Source organism: Oryzias melastigma, linkage group LG5, assembly GCF_002922805.2.
Source record: "Oryzias melastigma strain HK-1 linkage group LG5, ASM292280v2, whole genome shotgun sequence".
Classification (NCBI taxonomy): Eukaryota; Metazoa; Chordata; class Actinopteri; order Beloniformes; family Adrianichthyidae; genus Oryzias; species Oryzias melastigma.
The window spans coordinates 34,182,114-34,201,149 of NC_050516.1; the positions used below are offsets into that span (position 1 = coordinate 34,182,114).

At 35.7% G+C, this 19,036-nt stretch overlaps 1 protein-coding gene across 11 annotated transcripts in view; it reads right to left on the reverse strand.

Moving 5' to 3' along the window:
- cadpsb (Ca2+-dependent activator protein for secretion b) overlaps positions 1-19,036 on the reverse strand; it is a 119,397-nt gene that overhangs the window by 55,880 nt on the left and 44,481 nt on the right. For all 11 annotated transcript variants that reach the window (XM_024270724.2, XM_024270723.2, XM_024270721.2 and 8 more), the window contains exons 4-6: positions 7,491-7,571; positions 7,024-7,257; positions 2,669-2,790 (exon numbers count right to left, since the gene is read on the reverse strand). In XM_024270724.2, coding sequence (XP_024126492.1) covers positions 2,669-2,790; positions 7,024-7,257; positions 7,491-7,571 — 437 coding nt within the window. The remainder of the gene's footprint in view (positions 1-2,668; positions 2,791-7,023; positions 7,258-7,490; positions 7,572-19,036) is intronic.

Genomic DNA, 19,036 nt, shown 5'->3' on the forward strand with positions numbered 1-19,036 from the left:
AATGGACTTTTGACCTCCTTGATCAAAGCCAGTCTGAGAACACGTCTAATTACTGTATGCAAATAGCCTGCAGCCCTCCGCAGATTAACATCCATTTAATGGATACATGCCTGAACATGTGAGCTCGGTGTACTTCCCTGCATATGTGCGGTCACGTTCCCACCGCTTCAACTCTGTGGATTTTTACTCCATGGAATCAAACCTTGGCGCTTCCAAACGTCCCCTTCACTGTGGAAGTTTGGATTGTCGTGATCGCAGCACGCCATGTCACGTACATCAGCCTTTCACTGTTCTCTCTCTCAAACTCCCTCCTTCAGAAAATGGCTCTTGAATTAGGGAGATCAGAGGAAGATGTCCCAGCCTTAAAATAGCTCTCATTTACATGAATGTTTCATGGACATTTCTGCCGTGTCCCGGGCTACTGGATGAGATGAATAAAGGGAAAGTATATCGAGCAGGGGGACGAGATTTGTTCTTATTCCTGAAGATGGCCTTAAAACAACATTACCAGACAAAATAATTTAGGGAAAATATCTTTATATATATATATATATATATATATATATATACCGATATATTTATATGTATGTATATATATATATGCACACACACACATATATATATTCCTTCCGCTCTCCTTGGCTTGTTTACATGAAAAGTGGGGTCATCTGGACCCCACAAGACAGTGCGCTGAACTTTTTTTTATCATTGATTTTTGAGTTTCACTAATGTCCATGGCAGACATAAAATCCTGTCCACATTTGTCCACATTTGTCATGGAAGGAATCACATATCAATATATGGGTCGAGTCATTTGGACCCCAAAAATAGCGGAAGGGTTAAATATATGTGTGTGTATATATATATATATATATATATATATATATATATATGTATATATATATATATATATATGTGTGTGCGTTTGTGTGTGTATATGTATATATATATCATTTGTTATTTATTTATTTTTTTTTTTGTTATTCTATTTTACTTATTTTGTATTTTACTGCTGTACGGACGCTGGTACCTGAATTTCCCTGAGGACCTCCAAAGGGATTAATAAAGTATTTTCTATTCTATTCTATTTTATATATATATATATATATATATATATATATATATATATACTTTAGTAAATATAATGGCAAGTTGAGGACAACCAAAACATCAAAAAGTGACGCGGAGGGTCCTTAACCAAATGTCAATATGTGACCAGTTGGGAATGAGAATGTGTTGTTTTATTTAAAATCAAAAAAATATTTGTTGCTTTTAAGACATATTTTCTGCTCATTAGCAATATATTTCTAACTTGTAGGTGTGACTGTTGGCGGAGAGCGAGCTTAATCCCTCCTTCCCTTCCCCCATCTCTGAGAGCTCTGTTTTCGCACTCATGCGCGATCTTATAGCCTCAAGCTAACTTTATTGGCGCAAAAATAAAAACAAGCAATACTGGATCAATCAGGTTGTATAGTTTTGAGCCACTTTCACAATTCGTTATATCACAAGTGTTGAACGCTCATCATGTCTCGCACACCTAAGCATGAGCGGGCGAGAAGAGACTCTGGCACGCTCATTTCAGTAGCTGCATCATTAGTCTGGGCTTTTTCTAGCATCCAGTTTTTTGATCCAACGTGATTTGAATTAAGAAATTGTCAGAAATCCAGTAATTTAATTGTAAATTCCTTTGTATAGGCCCTCTACTAGAAGAAAAAGGCTACAAGAACAAAAAAAAAATAGACAAAAGCTCATAGGAGAGAGTGTGAAGCAGGGGTCTGCAACCTTCAACACTTAAAGAGGTCAATTTCTCACTGGCAACATCCCAACAGGAGCCAAGAGCTTATGCACTTTTCAGGAAAATAAGACACTACTATGTTTTATTTAATTGTTTAATTTATGTTACAATTATGATAACCATAAACAAACTTTTTTTAGCAAAATAAAAGGAAAATTTATTTTTTCAAAACTTGAAATAGTTTTTAATTTTTGTTAGAGATTTCACATGACTTCCTTTCAAAATAAAAGACATCCAGTGTCACATAGGATCATCTCAATGCAACAAATCATTACATTTTCAATTTTCAGAAAGAAATTTGCAAATCTAATTAACTAAATCATAGCCAATTCATAGAAACACTTAAAAATTCTTAAATTTGTTTAAAAACAGAAAATCCGCAACTCAAAAATCTGTCTTTCAACTATTTGTAAACGACTCAAATCAAGTTGTATTCTTTTTACTTTACTACTTACTACTTTTTATAGTTCTACTTTTAATTTTTTTTTTTTTATTTTCCTTTAACCATAGAGCCGCAGGTTGCAGACCTCTGGTTTAAACAGACAATGATAAGTAATGGGGGGGGGGTGCCTGCTCCGCATTAAGAGTCCCGCCCCCAACTCAGAGCTAAATTTCTGATAAAACTATGTCCAGAAAATGACAGTTTTCTTAATTTTGGCTAAAAATGTGGTAATTGTAATTTTCAAAACCACAGGCAACACTTTCACAGTAGATCAAAAGATGATCGGAGTGGGACTTACTGGGTTAAATTGTTTAAATCATAACTTTTTGTAAAAATGTAAGTCTAAACGTGGAACAGCTGACATTGAAATCTGATAGATTGAAACAATGAACACATTTGCTCAAAGAAAAGAACTCAAAAAGACAGCTTACGTTGGCTTGGATGCCTCTGCTTGGTCGGTCTGGAGCTTCTCGCCTCCTTCCACCTCCATAGTGCAGTAAACAATCCTGTTTGGAGCCAGGGATTTCAGCCCCTGCACTTCCATGATCACCACCTGGGAAGAGCAGAAAACTCAGGGGAGGCTCCAGACAAGAAGTGATTCATCTCTATTGAGAGATCGGAGCACTAAAGGGTCAAATTCCACTGAGAAGGATGAAAAATCCATCCAGAAATACAATCCTAGCCTCACTTTTTACAGCTGCAGAGTGCGTCTTTGCAGTGCAATAGATTCTGGCTGGTTTTGTTTCATCAAAGTAGTCGGTAAGATTGCATGTATCCTCCACGGACCCTGTCACTTCCTAACCTCCAGACTGCTTAAAGGCATCATCTGCCACATAAATTCCTATACCTATGTTTAAAGACTCAGTGAGTGCAGTGCAGCAGGGCTGTCGGCAGGGGTTATTTTTGAAATGCAACTGTGAATTTGAATGGCACAAACCTAAGGCTGAAGCAGGCAGTCTGGATAAGAGTCCACTTCCACTAACAGCTTTCACTTGACAGTCTGTGCTCACAGGGGCCTGCACATTTACTGAATGACAACCCTTAAACACTCTCTATCAGTCCTGTCCTTTTATAATCATCTGGGATTAAGAGAATAGTTCGACTTTTATGTGAAAATGTCTATTTGATGTCATTTGTAACACTGAGTTGAGTCTTGTTTTTCAAGGTTTTAGTGCAAATTGATTCAAATAATTAATTCTAAATGATGGAAAGTACATATTTTCTGAATGTTTGTGGTAAACAGAACAATAATGTTGCTTGCAGAGCATTTAGAAGCTTCTTGCATTAATTTACTGATTGACAATCTTCTTCTAGACTGTCAAGATTTAAGCAAAAACTACATTTTGTAAAACATTCTTTACATATTTCAAATCAATATATTTTATTAATTAGGGTTGGGTTTACATATTTTTTAGTTGTCTATTTTTGATCTTTACTTTCAGTTTTGATGATCTATATCATAGAAGGAGATTTGATTTCAAGGACTCAGTGCTTTTCTTATACTGGTGTTAAAATTTGGAATGACTTGAAAAGATTTACACATATTCTTAGACATTAGACAGATCAAACTTGAGAGTAATGATAAATGTTATTAGAGTATTTTACTTCATCCTTCTTTTTACTTCACTCTACTTTTCTTATTTCTCTTGATTGTGTGGGTCGTGAGTAGCTGACGGAGCATCTCAAGATATATCTATGTTTATATATGTATGTATATTCAAAAATACATACCTACATATTTCTTGATTAAGTAGTGGGCAGAGATACTGTGAAACGCGAATTTTATTCTTCAAATTGCTCCATTTCATTAAAGGAGATGTCAAATTGTAAAGTTGTAAAACTTATGTTGTATTCAGTACATTACTTTGTATGTTTGATTCTTTATGAAAAGATAAAAGAAAGAAAATTTGTGCAAATAAATACCAATTATTTAAGATTTTTTACGCAATTTCTTGTCATTTATCTGGCCACAAAAAAGTTTTTTCTGTTAGTTTTTAAAGTAAAACCATTATTTTATGTATAATACTATAGCTAAACAGATGCATTATACCATTTTTAATTTGTCTTTAAGTTGAAAATAAACTGTTTTCATAGCTGAACAAACTGGTTTTAGAATAGGAAAAACAAAAAAAAAATTATTTAATCCAGTTGGATTAAACTGCAAACTGTAAATATTAGGGATTCACCGATTCATTTTTCTGATGATTCAGTTAAAACTTTGATTTTTGGGTAGTGGTTTTGTTCCGGTTTGATATAGAATTCATGTATTTGATAAACAATAACAACACAATAGTTATATTTTCTTTTTTATTTGCTAATTAGCAACAAGGAAGAAAAACCTTTCAGTTGGCCAAAACTAGGAGTGTCAAACTCAATCGCACAGGGGGCCAAAATCCAAAACATTTATTGAACACACTAAAGCAAAAGTTTTAAAATGTTAAAAATGTAACTTTTTGAAATTACTATCAATAAAAACCTGCAGGAATATTATTCCAGAATAAATCAACTTAAACTTTCAATATTTTACTTTCATTAAAAATATATTTTGTCAAAATTATACTTATATTAATTATATTTCCTCACAACTTGGTTTAACGTTTTTAAAACAGGAATTGTGGCATTGCTACTAAATAAATTAATAAAAAATCAAAGTAATCATATTTTGATGTTTCAAACATAAAGAATATCAAAAACTAACATTACTTTTTAAGCTTTACAGATAACACCTGAATTTATTCCCAGCTATGAAAAAAGATATTCACTTTTTGCTCTTAAGTAAACGCTACATTTTATAGCTCATTTGGTCTGTCGCAACAGGGATTAAGGGGTTAATTAAAGTAGGGAATCTCTTAACACCTTGCTCTTTCAGAAAAAACTTGCTGAGCAAAGAATTCGGCACTAAAAACGTGAGCTGCACCCAGTCAGAACAAACACAAAAGTGGGGTGGTGCTCCTCCTAACACTGAAATAGCACTGCATCATAAGAAGAGAGGTGTGATCGCTCTCTACTCCGTGGTGATAGCTCATCACAGACGAGCCGATAACGAGATGACTCATATTTTGTGCCGAGGAGCAGGTAAAAAGGTTTTACAGCGTACATATGTACGTGTCAGTCTGTTGTTCACACTGCGTCTGTTCAAACCCCCAAACAGGTGTGCTGTCTGTAAATATATTTAGTCTGCAGCAGCGAAGGAGTTGACAACTTGTTCTAAGTTGTGGCTCCGGCAGGTCTGGTTTTGTGCAACATTTTGACACTAATGGGACAGTGTTTGTGTCAGTTCTGTGAGGCTGGAAACACAAAGAAATGTAGAAGATGAACTCGGATATAACAGCGCAAGTAATAAAGAATCTACTTCCCTGACAAAAATAACAACAGTGCCTGCACAGATGGTACGGCCCAGAGGGCTGTGACCTTAATATCACCAAGTCTGAGAATTCAAACAAAAGATATGGAGACAGCTTCCATTCAGGCCGCGCCAGCTCTGTATAGCACGTGTCAAAGTCAAGGCCCAGGGGCCGAATCCGGCCCTCCAGATCATTTTATTCTATTGTTATTAATGAGCTGATGTTATCTTGCGCTTATTTCTAGCTTGTATAATGTTGACAAAATATATTTTTACGCAGAGTAAAATATTGAAAGTTATTTAAGGTTTAAGTTGATTTATTCTGGAATAATATTCCTGCCTTTTTATTATTCATAATTATGTTTAAAAAGTTATTGTTTTAAATTTTTAAAAATTGGCATTCTGCTAGCTTTTTGGACTATTTTGGCATTTCCAAAAATCTTTTTAGGCTATTTTAGAGTTTAGCTAATATTTACTCGCTAGCTGTTTTGGCTAATTTAGACTTTCTTTTTAGTTTATTTAGGTTGTATTGGAGTTTAGCTAATATTTCAGCTACATGCTAGCTGTTTTGGCTAATTAAGGCATTTTTTTTTAAGTTTTTTTTTTATCTGTTTTTATCTGTTTTTTTATCTGAGTTAGGCTAATATTTACACAGTGGGTGTTTTGGCTAATTTAGGCTTTTTTAAATGTTTCTAGGCTGTTTGGAATTTAGCTAATATTTACTCGCTAGCTGTTTTGGCCAATTTAGGCTTTCTTTTTAGTTTATTTACTCTGCATTAGAGTTTAGCTAATATTTCAGCTACATGCTAGCTATTTTGGCTAATTTAGGCATTGTTTTTAGTTTATTTAGGCTGTACTGGAGTTTAATATTTCAGCTACATGCTAGCTGTTTTGGCTAATTTAGGCTTTTTCCAGTTGTTTAGGCTATTTTGAAGTTTATCTATGTGTTCAACTACATGGTAGCTGTTCTGGCTAACCTAAGTCTTTTGAATGTTTTTTTAGGCTAATTTGGCATTTAGCTAACATTTTAGCTGGTGGGCTTTAGTGTTTTCAGCTATCAATGTTGATCTTCAGCAGCCAAATTCAGCTTTCAGCATTCATAATAGCATTATTGTGGTTAATGCTATATATCTAGTTCACAATTATGTAAAAACGTTATGGTTTAAAATGTTTAAAAATGTAATTTTAGAGTGTTCAATAAATGTTTATTTTGATTGGCCCACAACCTAAGTTGTGTTTTAGATTTTGGCTCCTTGTGCGATTGAGTTTGGCACCCTGCTGTAAAGTATAGTGGAGCAAACTTCTGTTATTTTGAAAACAAAAAAATGATATTTTTAATGCATCTTTTATAAATGTGTTGCACATAAGAACGAAAAAACCATCTCCTTTAAATCAAAATTATTTCCATACATATAAATGTGTTGTTTTTAAAGCCTCATTTACCTCCAAACTGAAGGAGAGGACCACGTCAGACTTGGAGAGAGTGTTTTCATCCTCCTGACCCATGTCAATGATGGAAGTGTTGTGTCCACGCTTAAGCTTCTGCAGCTTAAACTCTCCCCCCTTGGACACTGGCATGCTCTCCAGATTGGCCATAAGCTGATTCACCGAGGACCTGAGCTCTTCGATGTACATGGCCTCCATCTCTTTTGACACAAACTTTGGAAACTTGCCCCCCTTTGAAAAAAAAAAAAAAAAAAAAAAACATCAAAAGACGTGGAAATATTTCCAGAATTATAAAGCTGTGTTGGACATTTTTTTTTATGAAAAACATATAATAATAAAACAAAAAAAAATGATTTTTTTGGGAGTCTCACAATGTTTACACGGGTGACACCATATTAGTGACATATTAACAAAATAACAAAGAACATAACAACAATCTCCATCACCCCCACAGTCTGACTCACCCGGGCAATCTGGTCTGCCATCTGAAGACGACCGTCCAGTTCTCTTCTGATCTGAGCAGCCTGCTCGTCCAGATTGTCAAGCTATTGATGAACACACAAAATCGGGTCGTTAAATCCTTCATTGATTGAGAGATAATTGCTACAAACATTCATATTAACTTCAGCACTGCTTAATTATCAAATCTACTGTACTTGTACTGCACATTTTCAACTGAAAATGCTACAAAATGTTGGATATTCATACAAATAATACACATATATTGCAAAATTATGTTTTGAAAACTAGAAGTCATGCTCTCAATCGAAGCTCGAAACATAAGGATGTTTCAATTTTTTTCAATGTTTCAATTTTTTGTTCTTTTTCTTGTTTTTGTGATAGCAACTCAACACTTAAACACAACATTTTTGACAACTTTTTAACCGTTAACACGATCAATGTAATCAACACTAGAGCTTAGGTTTTAAAGGGTTGATTTTCAAATATTTTTTTCTCCTTTTTAAATAAAAATATTGAATTTATTTTTAACTAAAGAGACATGATGAGGTGACACTGAATGTTTAATCCACAAACCAGATATTTTTTATCTGAATTAAAAAGCCTAAAAAAACATTAAAAAATTAACATTTTTTGTGTAATTGTGCAATATTTGTGTACTTTAAAAGGCAAAAGTATGAAAAGGTCCAAGAAGAAATAAAATCATTTTGTTTTTAAGCTAATATTTTGTGTAGCTAAAAAGCTAATTAGGTTAAATTGTTTTTTTACTAGTAAATAAAGATGAAGTAACTTTAGGTGAGGGGTCTACAACCTTCAACACTTAAAGAGACATTTGGGACAATTTTTCACGGACCAAAAAGCCAGCAGGCTGACTTCATCCTTTAGCAAAATAAGACACGAGTTTCTATTACGATAAATTAAAATTAACTTCTTCTGTATAAATAAAACAAAAACATTACCATAAAACAGTTTATAACTTTTGACTGAGGTTCACATGATTTCCTTTCAAAATAAAAGACTCCTTGTGCCACTTAGAATTAGCTCAATGCTGCTAATGTACTAGCAGGTAGTATGATGTCAGCAGTGATTTAAAAAATACATTTATTTGATCAATTGTGGTAGATTTCTGACAAAAATACATGAATCTAACTCAAAGAATAAATCAGAGACAATTGTGACTCTCACTGTATTTCTCAACCCATAATGTGCACTTAAATATTGTCCAAAAACAGAAAATCTATGGGGTAAGATAGCTTTAAAAAAGTAATCATAGAGAGAAATTTGTATCCAAAGTGTAAAATATGTGACGTATTTAGACAGTTTGTTACCAAATTCAAGACAAAGGAAAATCGTATCCAAGAGACATGTTACGCTTAAAACTGAATGTTGTATTCATATTTTTTTCTGAAAATTTGTATTTGTGAACACGACTTTTTCTTATAAATATGTTTTTATTTAAAAACTATCTCACCCCATAAAAATCTGTTTTATAATCTGGTTTGTCTTAATTCTGGTTAGTGGTTTACATATTAATCTAATGTCTCAAATGTTTTAGCTCAGTAATGTTAGTTTTTAAAAACTAAATCTTTATTTTTATTTAACCATAGAGCCACAATGGAAGAGTAAAAGAGCCACAAGTGGTTCTGCAGACCTCTGCAGCATAAAACAGTAAATGTGCCAACAAAAACGAAACACTACAAATAAAACAAAACACTGTTTTCTTATTTGCAGTAGCGTTTCTTGTTATTTGGCTTTTCTTTTTCTGCTTGCACAGTTATTTATTTATTCATTTCTAGCTGGGATGGCGAGTCTCGGCCACTAAAAATGCTGACACAACAAACCAAAAACAGAACAGAAGTGAAGTGTCACCACTTTAGGTAACGGCTGACGCATCTCGGCTATTTCTCCGAAGCTATAAAAGTCTTAGTGATGTTTCAAAGTGTTGGAAAATTTCGGGTCTTTTTCATTCAGTCTGATTCTAAAATCCGAGGACAGATAATCTGCTCCGTGACACGTTTTCAGACTTGACAGCAAAAGCAAAGAAAAGCCGTAAATCTTGAGAAATGATCTAGTGAATGTAGCTGGTTCGCGGGGAACTCCATCAAACTGTCGTGAATAAATAATATTAAAATGCTGATGTGAGGGATGTGTCCATAACTCGACGCTCAGTCTCAGCCGCCGCTGCCGGCAGTGGAATAAAATGAGGAAACCGTTAAACTCAGACGAGAGAAATGAGCCTTCCATCGCAAAAGCAATTAGTTCATACATGAATAACTCAATGTATTCCCCTCTTCATATTCACATTTACCTTTTCTCCTTCCAGCGGTTCCCTGCAAATGATTCTGAAGCACAAATCACTTATTCATGTGCTAGTTAATTATTAAAATAACTCTTCTATAACTACGTTTCTAATGTTATCTAATTTCCCCAGTGTGCCGCTGTTATTTGACTTTTTTTTCATGGAGAGAACTTTATGTAATGGTACAAATGGTCAGATTTCTCACTAATAAGATGGTTTCTGTCTTATTCTGGCAGGCTGCACTCTGATGAAATATGAGTTGTTCAACATTGACAAAGCTGGAATTAGAAAACATGTGGAGCTAATAGGAAATCGAAAAAGAAAGATTATGTGTCTTTTAAACAAAGTGACATAAAGTACTAAAAACATGGGGCCAATGCTGAACTTTTTCTCATCCGCATTTTTTTTTAATGCTGAAATATATGTGGCTAATGTTGGGGTTGAGGTCGGGACGCCCCAGACCTGCTGGAAGGGTTTGAAGGCCTAGACCCGGGATGGGTACGGACCGGCGGCCATAGCATGAAAAAACAACTTATTGAGCTTTTAAGTGTATCACAACGTTGAAACTTTGAGCGGTGGCATCCACCAAAGAACATTCTGGTGAGGAATCTGCACACCTTGTTGGGATAGATCCTGAACATATCCGAGAATGGAGCAAGCTGACGGGGGATATTGGGAAGACAGCAGGAGAAAGGGAGCAGACTATTTCATGGTGGAGAAAGGGAGATGACTATTTTCTGTCGGGGGAAGGGATCAGACTAATTCCTGGTGGAGAAACTGAGATGACTATTTCCTGGTGGGGGGAAGGGATCAGACTATTTCCTGAGGGAGATGACTATTTCCTGGTGGAATGAGGGAAAATACTATTTCCTGGAGGGGGAAGGGATCAGACTATTTCCTGGTGGAGATGACTATTTCTTGGTGGGAGATGGGATCAGACTATTTCCTGGTGGAGATGACTACTTCTTGGTGGGAGATGGGATCAGACTATTTCCTGGTGGAGAAAGGAAGAAAAATTTCCTGGTGCGGGGAGGGATCAGACTATTTCCTGATGGAGAAAGGGAGAAGACCATTTCCTGGTGGGGGAAGGGATCAAACTGTTTCCTGGTGCAAAAAGTGAGTGACGAATTAGAAGAATTGGTTTGACCATGGATTTTTGAGCAAAGACAGAAAGTTGTCTGTGTCTCCAGGAAAAAGCATCCGTATTAAAACAAAAAAGATTTTTGATACGGAGATTGAAAATGCTTCAAAGACAAAAAAAATGTTAACAGCAAGTGCTAAATCTCATCATTTCAATAAATCCTGAAATGTTTATCTGTTGTTTCACAGCAAAATGAACCCATTAGCCATTCCTTCTCTATCTGTCCAACTTTTAGGGATAAACCCCCACACTGTATATCAATATTTTAAATAAAATTGGATTTTTTTTTTTTTTCGTGGGTGACATGCTGACAAGTATGACTCTCAGATGACATCATGAAATGGGCGGAAAAAGGAGCAAAAGGCGGAGCCTCATAGATCGAGTCGTTTTTCTTTGGGGGTATGAAAAGTGTTTGCAAAAAAGAACTCAAATTTCATAAATAATTAGTTTTTTTAGTGTTCCAAAGGTAATATATGATCGTTTATATAGATGTGTCCCCATAGATGACGCACTATGAATACATTGACCTTTCTTTAGGTGCAGAAAGTTATTCTGCATTCGTTTAGGGTTGGAAGATTTTTTTTCTTTTTTTTTTTAACGTTCAGGTGCATTTTCCAATCCCGACAATCATTTTTCTGGTTATCGCAACACCACATGAATGCAGCATTTCACAAATTTCCATCAACCAATTGGTGCAATTGGAGCTAAAATGAGAAAAAAGGCCACAGTTTGGAAGCTTCAAAATCTTCTGTTTTAAAATACAATCAAAATTAAAGCAAATTTTTGTCAAAATTCCATGTTATTTCTTTCTCTTAAGAGGTGGATTACCAAAATCTTCTGGTTCGGCCCTTCGGTCAAGTTTTAGAACAGTTTCCTGGCCTAAACTAAATATCTAAAAGCATCATCTTTTCAGCTTTGGACAAACGTATGTAAAATAAGTCTAGATAATGGTTTAATATAGCTGGACTTAAAATATTTGCTGCACCAGTAGGTAACCATTCCAGTTTTCACACTTACCCCATGAAATAAGTGGGACCAACAACAAATTTTTGCCTTGGACGCAGTTAAAAGGCATGTGGGCGATGCAGCAATGAATTTCTATCTGATTTTATGTCACCGTGTACACAGATATCCTTCACAAAAACTGGAATTTTCTCATCATATTTGGTGCAGTTTGATGTCAGAGTCTCAACTGCTGCCCTTTCTAAAAGAAAACACCTCAAAATTGCTCTAAATTTTTGTCACTGTAACCAACTTGTTCTTTTCTTGGACTACAAATTGTTCTTTTAAGGCTTAAAAAAATGCAAAAGTTGGAATTACTGTCACCACGTCCAAACGGCAACAGAATAAAATTGTGGTGTTAGCGCCCAAAAGCGACTCATGCATATTGTTATAAGAAAGAAACATGCTGCAGCTGGACATAAAAAGGCCAATCAAAGCTGCAGGTCAGACTGCAAACTGTGACTGCAGATTGAAAAAAAAAGCATTTACCTCACAGGAAACATGTCATTACCATAGAGACCGTGAAAGACTTTTTCCATTTTCCTGGTGATTTCACTCGACAAAAGAAAAAAAAAAAAAAATCAGCTCTAACGATGGCTTAGCTGAAGCAAAATTAGAGCAAATATTAATGAAAAACCACAAAATTTGAAAAGATATTGTACGGATAAAAACAAAAACAAGGTAGATTCTTGAACATTTGGCCTGCAACAATGAAGAGAAGAAAATGTTGTGGCATATCAATAATAAATGAGGACTTTATATCCGCTGACATGAAGAAATTATGGGATGCCTGATCCCTGTTTCTCCTTGCCTGAGACTTCCTCTGTGCCGAGACATTTCATTTTTGTCAGATTTGATGTTGTGACTCACCACAATTGACTGTTCCGTCTGCGACTTGTCACCGTGAAGGTTTTAGACAAAAGAAATGACCATCTTTGCATGAATAAAACGACATTTTCATGCTTGATTTTTGTTTTTATAGAGCAAACAGAAGTAAATCAACTTGACCCTTGTGGTGAAGTGCATCTCTAGTGTCCACTTTTCCTTTGAGACTGAAGAGTCACAGCAAATTGATCTGACGATGCTCCGAGAAATCACCTTTATCCCATGATGACAATTGGCCGTCCCAAAGGTAACGGCCCATTCGAGGATTACAATCCTTCCATCCACCAGACAGAAGAGGGTCACTGAGCAGCTTGATGAATAGGGGAATAATGTGACTTATAAGCCACGTCCTTGACGATAACCAGATTTTACCCCGGATGAACAGGAATATAAAGTTTTTTGACAGACGTGTTAGGAAAGAATAGTGCTTCAAACTCCCTCTACAACAGGAGTGTCAAACTCAATCGCACAAGGGGGCAAAATCAAACACACCTTAGATCGCAACTTTTTAAAATAATTATAAACTAGATGTATAGCATTAGCTGCGATAATGCTAGTGTGAATTCTGTTAGCTAAATGTGAAGATGCTGAAATTGATAGCTAAAAACACTGACGTTGAGAGCTAAAAACGCTGAAGCTGATAGCCAGCTAAAGTATTAGCTAAATGCTAAATTAGCCTAAAAGGCTAATAAAAAATTATTAGGTTAGCCAAAACAGCTAGCATGTAGCTGAAAAAAGTCAACGTGTGTACAACGTGCCTACATTCCACCTACTTACTTCCCTTACGTGTTGTTGAAGTGTCAACAGTATATGATAATATATGGTAAAAATAAGAAAAAAAAGAAAAACAAATTGATATTGAGACTCAAAAGCATCTATTTCATGATTTATATACATGGTTTTCGACAAAAAAATACTATTCCGGTATTTACATATTCTAACGTTCAATTGGGTTGTATTGACAAAGAATAGAAAATTTAATTTTTGTTAACCAACTTAGTTATTTGGGGTAAATTATTTATGTTGATTTTTGAAAGAGAGTCCCAATTTTTTATTTTTTAAAAACGAGCTTTATCTTTTTTTGCAAATTTCTGAAAAACACTTAAATTGTTTGTCAATTTACCTGGACTGATGTGATTTTTTACCTTACCCTTTAATTTAAGGATAATCTTAGTTAGTTAGTTAGTTATCAATGCTTCCACTTTAATTTAAATTTCTGAATACAGTTAGAATTTTTTTATAATATTATCATAAACTGTTATATATATGTATATTTAAAAAATATATTTTATGTTGTTAATTTGGCTTATGTTATAATTGTTTTTTGACTGTTTTTTTGTCGTTTACAAATGCTTATATTTAAATTATTTCGTCTTCACATGTAAACATATATAAAGTAGGGCTGCCATGACAACTAATCAACTATTAAAATAGCCAACAACTAATTTAGGAGTTGATTAGCTTTTTAGACAATGTTGGCATTTGTGAGGTTTTTTTTTTTTTGGCTATTTTAGAGTATAGCTAATATTTCAGATACATGCCAGCTGTTTTAGCTAGCTTAGGCTTCTAGAGTATTTTGGAGTTTAGCTAACCTTTAAGCACATGCTAGCTATTTTGGCTAATTTAGGATTTTTTCAGTTTTTTAGGCTATTATGGAGTTTAGCTAATCTTTCTGCTGCATGCTAGCTATTTTGGCTAATTTGGGATTTTTTTCAGTTTTTTAGGCTATTTCTTTTTGGTTTGGCTAATATTTTAGCTGCATGCTAGCTGTTTTGGCTGACTTAGGCTTTTTTTTAGGCTAATTTGGCATTTAACTAATATTTCAGCAGGGTATAAGCTTCAGCATTTTTAGCTATTAGCTTTAGACATTTCAGCTGTCAACTTCAGCATTTTTAAGCAATCAATCTCAACATCTTCAGCTATCAGCACTAGCATCTTCAGTGGCCACATTCCCCTTACAGCATTTATACTAGCATCATCACAGGTAAGGCTATATATGTAGTTTTTAGTTCAAAGCTAATGATGGTTAACATGTGTATGTGGCAGCACAACTATTGTCTAATCTGTCAATTAAAAAAAAAAAAACAACCTTGTTGTATCTCGTGGTATTTCACCCACTCCTGTTGCATTAACAGGTCTCATCTCTCAAGCTTTACCATATTGATTCTCTGCCCCTTCCAGCAATCGTTTTTAAGAGAGAATGAGCTAAAGTCCCGCTGCAGCCGTTAACGGCAGGAGGGGTGTGCTAAATAACAGACAGCAGGGAAAAAGAGTGACACCAATATGGAGGGGCTATAATAAAAAAGCATCCCCTTTACATGAATTATCTTAAACATAAAACCTCTGTATATATAAAAAAAAAAAAACTTTGAGAGCAGTTTGTCATACTAACCCGTTTCTATTAGATTCTGTTCACTGGTGTGCACATTATGAACTGATATAAGCCAGCTGTGTCTTGTACGGAGGACAGTAAGCATGAACTGTTAAGTCTGGTTTCCTACTAGTGTTGGCCACTGAACAGCCACCCTACTACATAACCCAGAGTTCCTGTTTAGTAGAGCACATAATCAGACTTTGCCACCAGCTGCAGCAGAATGTCTGCATAGGAAGCACAGCAGTACTCAGCACTGATCTCCCACAAAGTGACCCGCTTTTATTCGCATGTTTTTTCTCCCTCTTTCTATCAAACGCAACAAAAAATACAATAAAACCAAGAAAACCGTGACTCTCACTGATTGTGGTCTTATGTCTATTGTGCTGCAGCGGCTTCCTTCGCCGGGCCGCCGGCAATCTCGTGTCAAAATCCTCTGAGATATAGACACTGCTAGACTGCGGTGCCAGCAACATCTGACACATGCAATCCCATAAGAACCACCATTGCTATGCCTGGAAAACCAGCAGCTCGGCCTGTCAAGCATGATTGTTTGACATTGCATTTTTTACTATCCTGCCTTTGTGCTTTCCTCTCTGAACCTGCAGAACACAGCGATCCTTAATCCTGGAGCGTTACTGGCTGCACAACTATGGAGAGAAATAAGAATCACCGCGATTTATAGGGGCGTAAGTCTTGATTTGAGCGTAACTTTGGATTTGTGTGTGAAATTCTTGATTTGTAACTCTTAAAATACATTATGTGCATGAGTTCAAAAATTACAAAATTCAAAAAAATACAATTTACATATGCAGAAATAAAAATTACAACAGCTTGAAACTAATTACAAACGCAAATCTTTTAAGATTACACATAAATCACTTATTAGCCACACACAAAATCTCAGTTACGCACAAATCTGTGGTGAGACTTATTTCACGTCTCAGAGATTCATCCGTAAGTGGTGACTTTAAATACTACTAGAACGCTCGATCATCAGAGTTTTCTTATCAGCTGTTTAGAACTTAGATTTAATCGAAATAATAATAATATTCGGTGAATAAAATCCGGTAAAACTTGACATTTTCTTACTTTCTTAAACAGATATGCACAAAAAATATTGAAAAAGTCTAAACAAGTGTTTTAAGAACATTTATCCCTTTAAAAATAAAAATATTTCCCTGAACTGATTGCTTCCTCTCTGCCACATCTCCCCTGACAGCGCCTCCGACGGGGGGCATTGTTTGAAGCGCTGGTGCACCAGTCACCAGGATAGCAGGCGGCACCGGACTCTCCTAAATACCCGGAGATCGTAGCCAGCCGCTGGGTGTTTAGAAGGACCTCACGGTGCAATCGCTGCGATCGCGGGGAGACCAGACCACAGGAATTTGGACTTAAACACAAAATGTATTTTTTGAGCTACGAATCAAGAGTTATGAATGCACACATCCAAATCAAGAATTACGCATGCACAAATCAAGAAATTAGGCACAAATCCTGAAGTACGCACAAATCAAAAATTACGCACCCACAAATCAAGAATACGCACAAATCATTAATTATGCACAAATTAAAAATAACTCATGCACGAATCAACAATACGCAGGCACAAATCCTAAATTACGCACAATTCCTAAACTACCCACAATTCCTAAATTACGCACAAATCAAGAGTTACGCAAACAAAAATCAAGAATACGCACAAATCTTGAATTACGCACAAATTAAGAATTACTCATGCACAATTCAAGAAATGCACACGCACAAATCAAGAATATGCATGCACAAATCCTAAATTAAGCACTAATTAAAAATTACTCACACACAAATGAAGAATACTCATCCACAAATCAAGAATACGCACGCACAGATCCTAAATTACCCACAAATTAAAAATTACTCACACACAAATCAAGAATACGCACGCACAAATCCTAAATTACCCACAAATTAAAAATTACTTACGCACAAATCAAGAATACTTACGCATAAATCAAGATTACTCACACATAAATCAAGAATACTCACGCACAAATCAAGAATACTCACGCACAAATTAAGAATACACACGTACAAATCAAAAATACGCACAAATCCTCAAGTACGCATAAATCAAGAATTACGCACACATAAATGGGGTGATACTTATTCCTCTCCATACATAACTGGTCTTTGTGACCACGCTCAGAACGTTCTTCTGCAAATATCAAACATCAGAGATTCTCCTCTATAACGGCTCTCTGCCTGGGATTGATTGAAAACTGGAGGCTGGCTTGGCGGTGGAAGGTGAGGAAAGCCGAGGGTGGTCTCTGTGATCTGGCCACCACCTACCGAGCCTCCCAGCACCTGGATAAACAACAGCTCAAAGGTCTCTGCTGTCAATGACCCATATGCTCAATGCAGGTGGACAGGCAAATGCATAAAAAGAGCTAAAAGGTAAGCTTTCCGCGACGTTACTGAAGCTGACAGCAGCGGCGGAGCTAAATGAAGAAGACACTACTTTGGTGTTAGCCGAGCTGACAGCAGGTTAAAGGTGACGGAAAGGATTCACGCGGGTATTTAACAGCCTAACTGATGACAGATTCCCAGGTGGCTGCTGGGAAATGAGCAGCAGACGCCTAACGTGGCCGAGGGAGAGTGTGGCGGGGGGGCGTTTTTATGAAGACTGTGAAGCAGCACTAGCTGAAACCTGAGGGAGTTCAAGCAGCTCGTCTATATTTAGACTTGCTGTGTGTGCACATACATGTTGAAATGCTCTGAATGGTGTGAGGCTTATCCTTTCTGGCTGGAGATTCATGCAAGGAGCTGGAATTAGAAAATCCAGTGTGTGCATTTTAGGGGTGCAACGAATACTCGACCTAATTATTGATGAATCCATTTATACTCATTCAACCATAACAGAATGTCTGAGGCAAATTATTATTCAAAATAAAATCGACCTATACCACTATCAAATCATTTCAAAAATGACATAAACCGATTAGCATTGGTATTAAAAATATCATTTAGATTGAGGCATGGTAGGTTTATTTTCCTCTAATGTAAAAATGACTTAGTGTTATCACAGATCACATCGATATCAAAACGATCCAACAATCGAGCTGCCTGAGGTAAGTGGTAATAGAATCAAATTGACTTGAATCATTAAAAAAATAGTTACAAAAATAGAAAAATCGATAATCGGTAATGGAAATTATATCATTTCAATTGAGGTTTGTTTTACTACAACATAAAAACAACCGAGTTCTATCACAGCAGACATGGAAAAACAACAGTGGGCTGAACTTTATGAAGCTAAAATGTAAATGGATTTAAAATTCACGCTTGTTTACTTGTTTGTTTGCACACATATTTAATTTACACTTAATTATCTTGATTAAATACAATACAAGGCACATGGTCAATTTTAGGATAAGTAAATCTGATCGTTTAAAGGTGCCATACCAACCTTATCTTTAGTCTTTCAGATTAAACTATAATATTCACTCCCTTTCTCCACCAGGAAATAGTCTTCTCCCTTTCTCCATCCCGAAATACCTTACTCGCTTTCTCCACAGGGAAATAGTTTGATCACTTTCTCAACCAGGAAATAGCCTGCTCCCTTTCTCCACCAGGAAATAATCTGCTCCCTTTCTCCACCAGGAAATACCTTCTCGCTTTTTCCACAAGGAAATACCGTATTTTCCGGACTATAAGTCGCGGTTTTTTTCATAGATTGAATGTCCCTGCGACTTATACTCCAGTGCGACTTATATACGAATTTTTAATGATGAGATATGGACCGTAAGTCTAGAGTGCCCTCTTATGGTGATCTATGCAATTACTTTATTTACTTTAGTTATTCAGACGTGAC